Source organism: Quercus suber, unplaced genomic scaffold, assembly GCF_002906115.3.
Source record: "Quercus suber isolate HL8 unplaced genomic scaffold, Cork oak 2.0 scaffold_1009, whole genome shotgun sequence".
Classification (NCBI taxonomy): Eukaryota; Viridiplantae; Streptophyta; class Magnoliopsida; order Fagales; family Fagaceae; genus Quercus; species Quercus suber.
In genome coordinates this window covers 91594-107167 of record NW_027070422.1, presented here as the reverse complement: position 1 = coordinate 107167, position 15574 = coordinate 91594, and the positions used below count along the sequence as shown (strand labels likewise).

General features: G+C 34.0%; 1 protein-coding gene across 1 annotated transcript; it reads right to left on the bottom strand.

The window, feature by feature from the left end:
• Positions 1-8121: 8121 nt before the first annotated feature.
• Positions 8122-14752, bottom strand: LOC112008275 (uncharacterized). The gene is made up of 11 exons (XM_065768860.1): positions 14272-14752; positions 13767-13839; positions 13322-13408; positions 12630-12746; positions 11756-12175; positions 11204-11607; positions 10539-10638; positions 10367-10426; positions 10200-10286; positions 9857-9985; positions 8122-8970 (listed from the first exon to the last, which is right to left on the bottom strand). The coding sequence occupies exons 1-11, from the start codon at positions 14355-14357 to the stop codon at positions 8671-8673; spliced, it is 1863 nt and encodes a 620-aa protein (XP_065624932.1). The 5' UTR covers positions 14358-14752; the 3' UTR covers positions 8122-8670.
• Positions 14753-15574: the final 822 nt, after the last annotated feature.

Genomic DNA, 15574 nt, shown 5'->3' with positions numbered 1-15574 from the left:
CAGACATCAATTGCACTCTCAAACAGTCAAACGTCAATATATCTCTATGATGCATAACTCGAGTATATAGTGCTCGAGTTTTATTTACAAGCGATTCAAGTTCCTCAAACTCGAGTTCTACGTGATTTTTTTAATTAAAAAATTCTAGGTCAACGCATGCCATTATAGAAATCAAGTTTTTGGAACTCGATTTACATGTCAAACTCGAGTTTCACAAACTCAAGTTTTAAAAAAAAAGTGGTACGTTACTAAATATTTCCCAAACAGTGGTAGATTGCTAATTATTTTGGCCAAAGATGGTATTTGGTCATTTTAGCCCTCTGGAACTCTCAATACAATAAAGGAGCCAAGAAATAACTCAAAAAGCATGAATCACTTATATTTGCGTCATCCCTTATAGATATATAACTTATTTTTTTTGTTTTACCATATTGTTTGTGTGTTGTAAGTTTTAACTTTCCTTTATATTGTTGGATAAGGATACTTAAAAGTTATATCTATATAAACGCATTAAGTTTGTGATGATTAGTTATATTGGTTAATTTTACTGCTTATAGTTTGATGATGTACAAAAATTAGTAGGCTAAATGCTCCATGCTACAGTGATGACTTGATGACTTGAAGAGAAAAAAAAAAAGAATTGTCAAGGGTGACCGGTGTGAACTGGCCAAGGACTCTCCAACGGCTAAGTTAGTTTTTTCTCTAGAACACAAGGATTGTGAATTAATGAATAGTAGAACTTACCTCAATTGAATGAGACTTGATCCTTTTATAGAGAGTTAAGAGTGGATCTACTTGTTCGGATCCACCATAATCATGGGAGATGTGTGGAGTTAATGGAGAAAAGGAAGGGGATTTCAGAGAATCCTCTCCACATTCTGGAATGACAGATCGTGATCTAATTGCATAGAGTTTGTAGAAAAATCTTTCAAAATTTACTAAGTGTTATTCCGTCGTCTGCACCCCCCCTAAACCATGGATGACTAGGTTGTCCTAGACAATCATGAGGTTTGTAGACGAACCTTATTCATACTCATGATACTTTTTGTTGGCCCCCCTCGTGGATTGTTCTAGACATGATTTGGTCATGGATAGCTAACATGGACGAAGTGGACTTAGAAGTTAGCCCACCATCACAGTTAATTACCAAAAGAAATAAATAACCATCCGAAGTACATGTTATTTCATAATCATGGTTTCCATCTCCATAACTCATAATTTTCCCTACTTTATCAATTTTGATCATGACTTTGCTTCAACATATTATGCTAGAAACTAGTTTGTTTTGATAGAATAGAAAATCTTTTTTAGTAGATTTTGCAATACATTTAAAAAAAAAAAAAATTGTTCATATATACTATCAAGAATTAGGTTTTTTTTTTTTTTAAATTTATTATAAAGTGGTAAAAATATGTAAACAATCAAGAGAAATGAATTAAGGTTTTGGAATCCGTCTTATAAGTCATATCAGCATATATTTATGATCATTAATTTTTTCCAACCCACTGCATGATAATCTAGAAATCAATCTTGCTATTATGGAAAATATTCTCATTAAAATCCTTATTTTAAAAAATCAAAAGCATATTTTTCTTCACTTCTTAAGTATAAAACCAAATCATCAACTATATCCGTTAACAAACAAGAAATAATAAACCAAGCATCCAATTACTTAAGATAAATCTTAAATCATGAGAAAAACATGATTGAACTCATATCTAAAATTTATCTTAAATCATGAGAAAAACATGATTGAACTCATATCTAAAATCTCATCTTAGTCAATTGATATGAAGTAAGAAAAATTTAAATCATTAAAGAACAACTACTTTGGGAAAAATCAAATCACATAAATAATACTGATAATCCTTAACAATGTTTCATCTTCAACCTTAATTACAAACTTAGCTACTCATAGTAATTGAAAGAAAACACAAAAATAAAATACTAAATATTAAACTAGACAAATAAAATAAAGCTAACTATCATGAAAGAAAACCAAAGAGGTAGCCGTGCTCCATATGTTCAGCCCCCAGCCTTCCTCTTTCTGTTTGCTCATATTTATATATCACACAAAGACGGACCTATAGCACTTAAAAGTAGGTGTGAGCAGAGTGATACCGGAGCCGACCCAACCGACCGGTGCCAACCCAACCGTACCGCCTTTGTCATCAACCAACTGAGCCAAGGCCGGCGATCGGATGGAGAATTTCACTCCAACACCGGTGCGGTGCTGCCATCAAAACTGCAACTCCAAACCGAGTTGGTTACCGAACCGACCAATATGGCGATATTTTGTATCGTTCTGAGCATCTAAGTGTTTTCTTCATAGTTGGTTACCTCATTGCAAAAACGATTCGTTTCATTTAGTAATTAAAAAAAAAAAATATATATATATATATATATATCAAAACTTCGTTTTAAGCTAGGGTTGTTGATTTCTGCCTAGTATAAATGGCATTTTTCTCAACCATTCAACTCTCTCAGGCCGACGCTCTATCTCAGTATCTTTCACTTTCGCCTGAGTCCATGGAACCACTGATCGTGAGTCGCCTCTTGCAGCTCAGCAGGCTCACCATTCATGAGTCACGACCAGGCTAGCTACAGCCTAGACGCCTACTGCCGTCCGCCCTTAACTCTCTCTCTCTCTCTCTCTCTTTGTGAGTCTGTGACACAACAAAGTTTGAACAAATGAAACCCAGTTCTTTAATAATGGCTGGTTTTTCTCTTTCTTTTAATCTCAAAGCTAGAATATATTTGGAGTTGTATTAGTAATGGCTGAGGGAGTTGAGATAAAAATTTAATTGAGTTATGAAGTTTGTAGTAGCCTTTAAGAGTTTAAGTAGAGAAGAAACCCACCAAAATTAACACTTTAATTGTTAATCAAATCAACTATAAGTTTAAGTCTGCTAACTTTTTTTTTTTTTTTCTGCATTTTGATTGTTATGTATGTTAAATGAAGAATAGATGGTGGTTGTGGTGGTAGTGAAAGTGGTGCATTTTGATTGTTAGGGAGGGGAGACAAATAGAATTCTATTTGTTAATCAAAAAACATTAAACCGACCATTAAAAATTCTATTTGTTAATCAAAAAACAAATTCTATTTGTTAATAAAAAAAACAAATAGAATTTTTAATATTTCAAACTGACCAAATCGACTAAACCACACTGCAAAAAACCGCACTGCTATAGGTCGGAAAACCAACCTTAGGCGGTGTGCATCAGTTCCAATTATGAAAAAATCGATCTCTATCAGTTTGGTAATAAATTTGGAAAAAAACCGTCCTTACCGAACCGCGCACACTCCTACTTAAAAGAGAAAAGCCCTTAATCGAAAAAATAAATAAATAAATAAATAAAAATAAAAAGAGGAGAGAGAAGCCGCCTGACACATTCTAAGTAGAAGTCAAACAAGGACTTTATTATTAGTTGTAGGCCACATGTCCAGGACATTATAATTGGGTCTCACTTCTCATTCTTTAATTTTCAATCTTTCTACACTTCACGCCAGGATTGGGCTTTCTTTTATTCTTTTCTTTTCTTTTTCTTTGCTTCACTGGATCTCTTCAAGGTTTGGCTTGACTTTGGGCCCATCTTGTAGCATTTAACTTCCACGTTAATTGATTCTTCAATGATTTTTTCTATTCCTTTTCTTTCATTAATTCCCTTTATCATGTAAAACCTTTATCTCCTATAATAAAACAAAGATTATTTATAATCAGTCACAAAATAGCATAAAAGTGTAACTAAAAATGTAAATATGAGAGTAATTTATTGTTTATATTTCATACTCATCAGTAACATTAGCAATCGTTGAGGTATTATTCAACTGTCATAAAATTATATCTACTACAACAAAGATTGTATGGATCCAATGAAAGTAAGTAATACAGGATGCCTCTAGAACATGGGCGGCTCCATGACTAGCCCAGGGGGTTCAAATGAACCCCCTGACTTGGTCCCAAAAGAAATATTATATATTATTTTTAATTTTTTTTATCTCTATAATAAAAATTTTGAACACCCTTACCTTAAATTTTTTGTTAAGCCCAATTGAAATAAGCTTGAATATGATCCTTAATTTTTATGTTTTCGTAGTTTTTTTCTATGTCCAATCAAGTAGTTTGATAAGTGCTTTACACATTTTTAAGTCCAAGAAATATTTTTCTACACTTCAAAAGCAAAAATTTATTACAAGAGTATTATTTTTCTTAGTTTCACGCTTACTCTCTATTAGAAGTATGTATGGTTAAATGATTAAATTTACCATATCTCAATAGTTTAAACTTTTGGGACAATTGGTAATTGAACACTCTCAACCATACTCCTAAGTGTATTACTATTCTTATTTATTTTATATTTTTTTAGTCAATTGATATAACTTATAAATATAATAATTTATTATTAATTTGTTAAAAATTTATGATCAGTTATTTAATTCTATTTGTTTATGTGTCCAATGATTATTGTCTTAAAGAACTTTAAACTGTTAGTAACTTTTTAGACTATTGTATAATATAGTTGTATTGTATATAACGTGGAAGTTGTAAATATAGAAAAATAAACAAAACAAAAAAAGAAATAATTTATCTGATTTTTTATTCATCTATCCCTCACCAACAAATTCCTAGCTCTGCCATTATTAACCCCCCTAAAAAAAAATCTTGGAGCCGCCACTGCCCTAGAATGATTATTCAAAATATGTGTATAATATTATCAATCAATATAAGCCTCTGATATGCGCTGACATGCACCTTGCGTTGATGTTTGTGGCATTGTTTTTTCAGCTACTAAAACATTAAGGGGGTGTTTGGTCACCCATTTCAAAACATAGTGTTCAATGTTTAAACACTGAACACTAGTATCCAAAAACAAAAAACCGTGTCTGGTGGACCAGTTCTGCTCAGGATTGTTTGAAAAATATTGTTCAAAAACCCAGGTTTAAATAGATGTTTTTGAAATCAACTCAGAGCTGATTTTAAACAACAAACATTAGTTTCAGTGACACTTCGGTAATAATATTGAACACTCTTGTGGGGCCCAGCTGGTCAGCTTTTTTTCAAGTATGGTCTCCTCTCTTTACTCTTATCTCTTCACGGCCAATCCTCTCGCACCTGGTACGAAGATCACACAGAGCAACCCAGCGACATAACTCTCACCCACCTCCATAGGTCCCCTCATCGACCAAGCACCATAAATCCTCACCGACCCATCATAAACGCGTCTTCAACAGCAAACAAAGCACAGAAAAATTGGTGGTTTTCCCGATTGGTGAGGAAAACAAAAGAAAAAAAAACAAAAAAGTGAGAAATATGTGAGTGAAGAAGGAATAGTTCAGTCTTTAGACACAAATCCATTGACAAGCAAGGTGAAAGTGAGATTCAAACCTGGATCTTGGAGTAACGGGTCGGCAACTCGGCGGCGATAGAAGCTCTATTAGTTGCTAGGTCTTCGAGTGCTGACAGTGGAGATGAGATTTGAGGAACGTGAAGCCCATCCGTGGATCTTCTTTGGCGTGGATGGAGATAACTGTGCGTGGGTTTGATTTTCTGCTCTCAGGGAATGGGTTTTCTGCTCTTAGGGAAGAGAAACGGATAAAGAAGGAAAGAGGGGAGCAATGTTATTTAAAGACGTTCTCTCTCCTGATTAAAAAATTGTTATTTCGTACGTTAGTCAGCTTTTTTTACCATCCAAAACACATATACCAAACACATATTTTATATTTTTTGAACATTGAAAAATGTTATTTAAAACATGATACCAAACGCATTTTTTTGTTTTATTGACACTAAAAACACGTTTTTTAACAACACTTTTTAAACTACAATTTTCACATCTTTTTAAACAACAATTTTTAAACTCTATGACCAAACGGGCCCTAACTTTCCAAATTTTCGTTTCGAGTTAAATGTCCCTAATGGAATTGTAAACCGTCCGCATCCTAGTCATTTGAGAATAGGAGAAAGGAGAAACATTGCATTAGTTTTTTATTTCAGTAGGTAAATCATTTTAATAAGAAATATAGATCAAAATTTCGTATAAATTATAAATTCTATTAGTTACAAACAAGTTGTCCTCAAATAACACACTGCAGTCCTTGAACAACAAATATCTATATCATATATAAAATTAATTACTCAGATCAAACCTATAGAATGCATGGGAATTAATAAGATAGCAAGTCAGGTCCAATAAGGCCTATACAAAATTTACTTTTGCATGAATAAATAAAATTAATGGGTTATCAATTTAACAAAGTCAGGTATTTTTTTTTTTTTTCTAAAATAAATGAATTGCATGCAGTATGAATTTGAACCTTTATGTATTGGTGCAGCAAATTGAATTCACATGCTTTTAAACAATAAGAGCAAGGGCATATATATCTTATGTATCGGCAAGTAATATTAATGTTATGACATGTAAGAGCAGTTTAATGCGGACAAATTATGAACTTACGAACAAAAATAAATATAAAATAAAAAATAGAAACTGATTACCAAAAAAAAAAAATCTTAACCAAACAACTAATCAAAACAAAATTCATATGGGAAAAGCCAAGAAATATATAAGAGAAAGAGAGATCGAAGAGATACTTTCTCTAAGGAGAGCTTTGCTATGATCTTCAAAGGGATGGAAGAGGGTATGAGGATGCTTGGAGGGGTCTCTTTTAAACAATAAGAGCAAGGGCATATATATCTTATGTATCGGCAAGTAATATTAATGTTATGACATGTAAGAGCAGTTTAATGCGGACAAATTATGAACTTACGAACAAAAATAAATATAAAATAAAAAATAGAAACTGATTACCAAAAAAAAAAAAAATCTTAACCAAACAACTAATCAAAACAAAATTCATATGGGAAAAGCCAAGAAATATATAAGAGAAAGAGAGATCGAAGAGATACTTTCTCTAAGGAGAGCTTTGCTATGATCTTCAAAGGGATGGAAGAGGGTATGAGGATGCTTGGAGGGGTCGTTTCTGCACCTACAACGTATCTATACATCTATATAAATGAAAAAACTGATTTGAGCGGTGGTATTGATAATTGAATGATATGGCAGAACAATTTAGAGAAGAAGTAATCATTGATTATCTTCTAATATTATTGTATTATTTTATTTGGTGTCGTAGTTGATTTAGGATCTCTAATTTATTTTATTTATAATTATAGTTATATAATTATAAGATCCTTTGGAATGACTTTTGTACAATTCAAAACAACAAGATCAAATATATTAACAAAATAAAATTTTAATTTATGTTAGTTAATATTATGATTATGTTCATGTTTATGTAATGATTAGATTTTCAGTTTTTTTGTTTGAATGATTATGTTTATGTCATGGTATTTGACAATACTATCTATATTTTAACTTTCTTTTATGTTTTTTGGTTAAAGATAATTTTTTCCACCACCTTACACTTGAACTTTCCAGCAGTGTAATTAGATCAAAATTTCTCTTGCACTTTTCAGCAAAAGAAATAAATAACCATTCAAAGCATGCATTGTTTAGGATCATGTTTTCCACCTCACTTACTCTGATTCTTCCCTACTCTGTCAATTGACCGTGTGTGTGACTTTGCTTCAACTTATCTTTTGTATGCTAGAAACTAGTTTATTTTGATAGAAAAGCATTTTTAGAAGATTTAGAAATACCTTTTATTAATGTTCATTAATAAATAAATACATTGCTATGGAACACGCATAGGATTAAACCCATGATCTCGATCTCACCTTAAGGGTAGGAGGTGCCATTTGATTCAAAGACCATCCACAACTCATCTCTGACATTCATTCAGCATTTTTTACAAATAGGCCAGAACAAATATGAAAAATAGCCAGACAGCATCAAGATATCTTTCTGAACACTAATGAGATACTTTACATTACAAAATCCAGCCAAATAACAACCATATTACAATGACTACATGCTACCACTCTATCAACATATCCCTCGCTGCTTTCATTTGTTTGTACATGAATACCTGTCAAAAGAAATTGCCAGGATGACTGGGAATGACAGCCAAATCACAACCTCTCCACTCAACGAAGACCGGTGATCAAATAAGCTCAAGTTTGAAATTTCTTCTGATCCAAAAAACAATTATCTCTGACATTCATTCAGCATTTTTTACAAATAGGCCAGAACAAATATGAAAAATAGCCAGACAGCATCAAGATATCTTTCTGAACACTAATGAGATACTTTACATTACAAAATCCAGCCAAATAACAACCATATTACAATGACTACAGCTACCACTCTATCAACATATCCCTCGCTGCTTTCATTTGTTTGTACATGAATACCTGTCAAAAGAAATTGCCAGGATGACTGGGAATGACAGCCAAATCACAACCTCTCCACTCAACGAAGACCGGTGATCAAATAAGCTCAAGTTTGAAATTTCTTCTGATCCAAAAAACAATACGTTTGATGTATTTTTTAGATATTCTCAAGCTCAAAAATCTTGACCTTCTTTGATCATCATTACCATTCGTTTTCTTGCCAAGGTTCAGCTATGATTCAACTGTCATTCTGAACTAACTAAGCTAGCTGCAGTTGCTCACATATAGAGGAACAAAAATAGCCATAAAGGCTAAAACAATCTGGAATACCTGCCACGTACTATGAATCTTGAGCATTTATTATGCTAAGACATTGTTAAGCCAACTCTTTTGAAAGCATATAGCGGAAAGTAAAGCTGTGAGGGGTCCACTCAATTCCCTTCCAAGTTCTTTTGTGCTGACACTGCTGAATGCTCTTCCTTTGAGTGTCAGGTACAAAATGCTCAATCATCTGCACCAAATCACCTGAGCACAAACCTGAATCCTTTGCAAAAGACTCCACTATCTTTGGTAGAAGGATTTTCTGATCCTTACGTATGCTGAAGGTTGATTGAATGTACTCTTCTTTCGCAACTTCAAGCTCCTCAAATACTCTCTTGGAAGTGTATATGCGGACCTAAATAAAGAAAAGTCATTGAGAAAGATCCTTGGATAAAGTTGAATTCTAGAAAATAACAAATCTCACTTCCATTCCTGTCATACTATATTAAGTCCAAGTGATTTTATTAAATGCCACCCAACTTAGACCCTATATTCGGTTCAGCATTGACAAATCCGTTATCAATGAATGTCAACCTACTGGGACCTACAAGGTAGGCCATTTAGACAACAATTTCAACATTCAGCTGTGTGGTGGAGTCATATGAGGTATGACTTCAGCTTAGGCATATGATTTTGAATTTGCAGCTTGTAGAATTATTTGAAAATCTGAAACAGAGAAGCAAGTTACTAAGTAATAACAATGTGTCATGCAAGCAAGTAATTCATTCAATGCCATTGAAGAAACTTCTGAATTATTCCCACAAGTCTGAACTTTCAGAATATTAAATGATCTTAATTATATGGGAAAAAAATTGTCAACATCAGATTTGTTAATTCTAGATGAACTTCAAGAAACATTTGTTTGCAATTAAAATCATTTTCCAAGAAGACAAATAGTATAATGAACACTGTCAGGATATGGGTCTACCGCAGGATCAGAATAGCTTCCTGAACAAAGTGCAAAATGTAGAAGAGGTTCAGGGTGCTCAATTGCATATGCTTTCCGTGCATCCCCAACCTTGAATTTTGTCTTTGAGGAAAACAACAGCCACAACCACTGGCAGCAAAATCCCACAAGTCTGAACTTTCAGAATATTAAATGATCTTAATTATATGGGAAAAAAATTGTCAACATCAGATTTGTTAATTCTAGATGAACTTCAAGAAACATTTGTTTGCAATTAAAATCATTTTCCAAGAAGACAAATAGTATAATGAACACTGTCAGGATATGGGTCTACCGCAGGATCAGAATAGCTTCCTGAACAAAGTGCAAAATGTAGAAGAGGTTCAGGGTGCTCAATTGCATATGCTTTCCGTGCATCCCCAACCTTGAATTTTGTCTTTGAGGAAAACAACAGCCACAACCACTGGCAGCAAAAGTGAGCTAAATCAGTCCTAATCAAGCAGGAGGTATATAAATTCCAATCATAAATGAATAACAAGAAGTTGAGCCCAACAACTAATCTCTACCAGATAAACAGGATCATAAGTACAAACAGGGTTTTTTTTTTTTTTAAGATTAAACGGCAAGTACAAACAGGCTTTTAATCTTTTGATATTAATATCAGGAATGGGATTTACTTGTCCTGGACGAGGCAATCGACATCCCAGGATAGAGCTTTGTATCATGTCTACACTTATGGTGTGACCCCCAATATTATATGCAGCCTGCATCAGGCACAAGCTAATGTAAGCAACTTATACAACATTTTCCCCCCTTCAGAAAATACCAGAGAAGCACTACTCACCTTAAGTAGTACAGACATTCTTTTAAGATTATTCTGCGGAATCCCATAGACCAAAAATGCCTGTTGGACAATAGACAACAAATGGGTTGGTTATCCTAACAGACTCAAGCAAAATAAATAAATAAAAAAACAGCAACATGAGATTTAGGGTTTCTTGGCTATAGGAATTTACATGCATTATTAGTGCATTGTGGACATTAATCCAAAAGGCTAGCTTCTCCTCATGTTTCATCTTTCTAGGATCAACTTCTTCCAATTGAGAAACAAGCGACCTGCAAGGGAATGGTTCTTTAGCCTCATTAGTATTTGCAAGGAAAGTGTTATGAGAGCAGAGGTTATGATGCCCGAAAGTCAACAATATCGTCACACTTCACAAAAAAATTCCCAACAAAAACCTTATTTTCCATTCAATGCATTAGAAGATTCTGTAGTGCTTATACTAAGAGGTAACTATTAGAAACCAAGAATAAAACAAAGGAATCACTTTTTAATGCTGATTGTACATCTTCAGAAAGCATTAACCATGAAAAAGTCTAAACATACTGTATAAGTATAACGCACTAATGCAAATTGCAAATCACTGAAAAATTTGCTGCTGACGCAAAGGTAGAGCTTAAGTCAGCTTAGTGTTGCATCAAAGTATGGAATATTGGTCCAAAGAACCATATTTTCATGATGCTCATTTTGTGCTGATAAGAATTTTGTTTACCAATTTCCTATTCCTTTTTGTGTTCTTTTTAGATACCAGATGGAGCATAAAGCAAGCAAAGACCCACTGAAAGTAGACCACATAGCATGACAAAGGTTATAAGGATTGTTACAGTAAGAAAGGCTCACCTAAATCTTCGTAGCATGTATTCAATTTCTCTTAACTTCTGACGATCTCTACATATCAGCTGCACCTTTGCCATGGTGCAGTAAGGTCCACTGAACTCTTTTGATCCCTCAACGTGGAAAGGGTTATCAAAGTTTGAATTGAATGATGAAAAATTCTTGCACTGTGAGCTCCACTTATCACTCTGACCTTGTGAAGAATATTCATTTAGTGACGATGATAATGCAATAGGGGAAGAAGGGTAGTCATGATTGATCAAAGGTGGGTCTGCAAGTTCACAATATATGGCTGAAATACACTTAATCATCTCCTCAGAAAGCCAGTTTGGTGTATCTGGTATATGATTTGAGATACAGGTCCCAAGATGCTCTGCCAAACTTACACTGGAAGTAGTAGTCTGAGCTTGCTGAAGAGATAACATTTGAAGCCACAAATTAGCTAAACCCATGTTGTCATTCAAGCCAACTATAGGTACTACTGATTAGTGGAATACTGTACAAGGAAAATGTTAACGGCATCTTGGCTAATAAACTAATATTTGCATAGAAAGTTACCTCCAGCATTGACAAAGGTAGGGAATGGTACAAGCCTACACCTTTATTTAAAAATTTCATAGGAGGAGAAGTTCTAGATAAACAAGCTGAACGCTGAGAAAGTGATGAGTGGCTGCGATGAATACTAGAATCCAGCTGCTTTTGTGTCCCCCAAATGTCATTGCACTCCTGTAGTGGATTGCCAATTGAATTTTGAGGCAACATATGATGAGTGGAGTGGGTGACTGGATCTTCTTTCTCTGACATAATATCATATTCAGGTACTTTTCGAAACATTTCTTTGTTCAATCTTCCCTCCACGGTTGACACACATGATTTTTGTTGATCATATTTTTTCCGATACAACGAAAGAAGATATTGTTCCAAATACACAACTTCTAGTTCTAACACTGCAATTTCCTTGATCAGTTCTTGGGCAGGCTGATGTCAAGAAAAGGAATTATCAAACGATTGTTAGAAGCAAGATTAGCAGATTCAAATGTGGCAAGTACTAGAAATAATTCAAAAAATTAGCATATTATTGGATAAAAATTGTAAATATAAGCACCAAGCCTCAAGCTCTGTTGTTTCTCCATTTCAAATTTTATTGAGGATTTGCCGAAGTCCCAAGTTGACAGGTAAAGAGACCATTATTTACTTTTACTTGGCTATATCTAATGCATCTTTCAGCTTGACATATTTTCTTTTCTTTTTCAAATTCTTCAAGTAACAGAAAGAAGTGTATCACAAATGAAGTTCTCTGGAATTTATTCTGAACATGCTAACTAATAAAGAAAAACACACAGAAAATGCATCCCAATAAACAATATAGTGATCAATGTGATCTACGGGCATCTGTATCTCAACAAATACACATTTTACAAAGAGAAATTACCTTGGGGACTGAGTTATCTATCGTAGCATCATGTGAAAGAGGCCGATAACTTAATGCCTTCTCTAATACTCGCCGTACCACAAATTGGTCATGTAATCGTCTTTGAAGCTGCAGAACCTACACGAGAGAGATGTAAAGGTATAGTAAATAACTCAATGGATGCGGATTAGGAGGACATCTGATCTTGATCATGGGATTGAAGCTTAACTAACTATACATAGCAAGGACACTTCTATATTCAAGTCCTTTTTACATTCTGCCTCAGTTACCTTATATTTGGGCACTGAAATTCCAGTTTCCTTGTAGCTAATTAGTTGTATCACATTTCACTGCTTTGGGTATGGGAGTTGTTTATCAATAATCTGAGTCCAGTCTAGACTAACTATTTTACATATGGCATAATGCAGGTTATTTGAGATTGAAAATGTACCCATCCCTTCCATGTATAATGTATTTATGTATTTCCCATGCAGTCATAGTGTTGGCTGCAGGAAGCCAAAAGTGAAGCACAATATAAGATGTCCTTTTATATGGGATTCTCAATTTCACAAAGATTAAGAACAAAAGCTTAATGGAGTATTGAATGCAAAAATGTCTTATTCAGTAACCAGATGTGCCATTATTTTGCTCAAAACTCAAAAAGTGACTTAAATAAGCCACACTGATGAGTTCACATAAGTAAAGATATATACCTCTTGCTTCAAGGAACTTTGAATGTCACTGTTAGGGGGTTGTTTCTTCTTGGCTTCAATACAGGCCTTAGGTTGTCCGAATTCCTTCTTTGAAAAAGAAAAAAAATGGATTATAATCATTATGGGAAATAATAATAGCAAAACAATTAGACCAAACTTGTAAATGAGCAAGGAATTAATTATGACTTCTGCATGAGTGCTCATGACCTATCTAATATGACTGCTTTCTCTAGTAAATGTCATCAGAATATTACAACATATATGCAAAAAAACTAGTTTGTACAATGGTTATAAACTCATAATCAAAGCGGACACTGCACCATAATAAGGGTATAATATCTAGGGGGCAGAGTAACATTAACTTCTGGTTTAGTAGAAGAAGCCCTCACCAAAACGTTCAAGACTTAGGAAAGCAAGTTGCAAAACAGAGAATTTAACCTCTTACCATCTTAACTCGATAAGGAGATTCAGAGATGCTATTTGATTTGTCTTCCTTGAGTTTTCTTTTAATAGGATCACTGTCATTGTAAAGGAACAAAATAAATCACTAGGCAATGCAGCAAACTATGTTATGAAAGGTTAAATGACATTTTGTCTTTGAATGTACTTGCAGGCAAGCAAAAAAGGAAGTTCTAGCCTTTTCTTATGAAAGTGAGAAGGAGGAGGAGTTAATATTTCTCACCTTGACTGAAACATAAGAATTTCTTTCCTAAGGTTTATTTACATAAATGCAAATAAAATCAGTTGAATTCTTAAGAGAACCAAAAAGGCAAAGTATCCAACAGTTAATGGGGTTTGCTAGTGAAAAATATCTAAAAACTTATTGAGAGCTATGGTGGCACGCTTTCTTAGTGACACTAAGACCAAAGCAGTTGAGCCTACATTGGTACACAGAATATGAAAATGGACAAGCTAAACAAAAATGATGATAATGAAACACGTGAAGCTACCTCATAGAACGCTTGTGTCTTGAAACTTTTACTTCCATGAAGTCGAATGGCTTCAAACTAGAAACCCGCCACTTTATTTCATGCATGACAGTATCAAAATTGGCTTTAACCACACGGTTTAAACACTCACTGAAACAACATTAGTACCAGCAGATACTACCATCAGATATTGACAAAGTTACTAAACAGGAAAAAGAACAGCATGACAGATGCATCCAAAGAACATTAATTGTAACAGCAAAAACCCTGCTTATAAGCAACCTAGCACATATTGATGGAATAAGACTACTCACGGATATGTGTTTTTGAAAGGCTCAACAAAATCTAGTGGTTAAGGACCAAATGGGTTCTCAGATATATGAAATTCAAATCATGGAAAACAACCCCATTTGTCCTCTTGATATGCAAGACCTAAGAAATATAGCGCAAGGATAACATCGTAAAGTATATGTGCTAGTGCTACATATAGTACAAAATACTTAAAAAGGGTGGTCATTTTTTTGACTAGTGCCTTGTCTAAGAAAGTTATACCACCTTTGAAGCTTTTGCAATGGTGGGCTTTTTGTATTGCATTAAAAGAAGTAAAACAGTTCGTGGCTTTTGATTGAAGATGATGTGCAAAAGTAAAACTCGGCCATTTAAATAGAAACAAAGTGACAACAGACAGGTTGGTGATTAAGATATATATATATATATATATAAATATATAGCGGGAGTTCAAGGGACTTGGACTTGCTTACAGTTCAAAAGTTCACACAGTGCAGTCCCTATATGGCTGTTATGTCATGTAACTTATGTGAAAAATGTTAAATCTAGTTACACTCCCTTGCCATTGCACACACTCCTTATACACCCCCTTTAAAATTGTGAAATTGTAAAATTGTGTTTTCAAAATACTAACACGATTTCACAACTTTAATTGTGAATATGTATGATTTCTATTTTATTTTTGCGTTCACATTGATAAAGATTATTTAAATCAATTTTTTTTCCTTTTCTCCTTTATTCCCGTTGCAACTCAGTCCTCTCTTCCTCAACCTCAGATTTTTTCCTCAGATTTCTCTCTTCCTCAACCTCGCCTGCCCAGCCGCCAACTGTCCAGCTCAGGCCATCTCTTCCTCCACTCACCGCCAATCTTGCCTGTACTCTTCTCCCTTTAATTTTTTTCTTTCTTTTCATTTCTTCTTCTTTTTTTTTTTTTTAAGATCACCTCTACTCTTCTTCTTTTTTTTCAGATCGCATGTACTCTTCTTCTTTTTTCTTTTTTTTTCCAGATCACCCGTATTCTTTTTTTTTTTTTTTA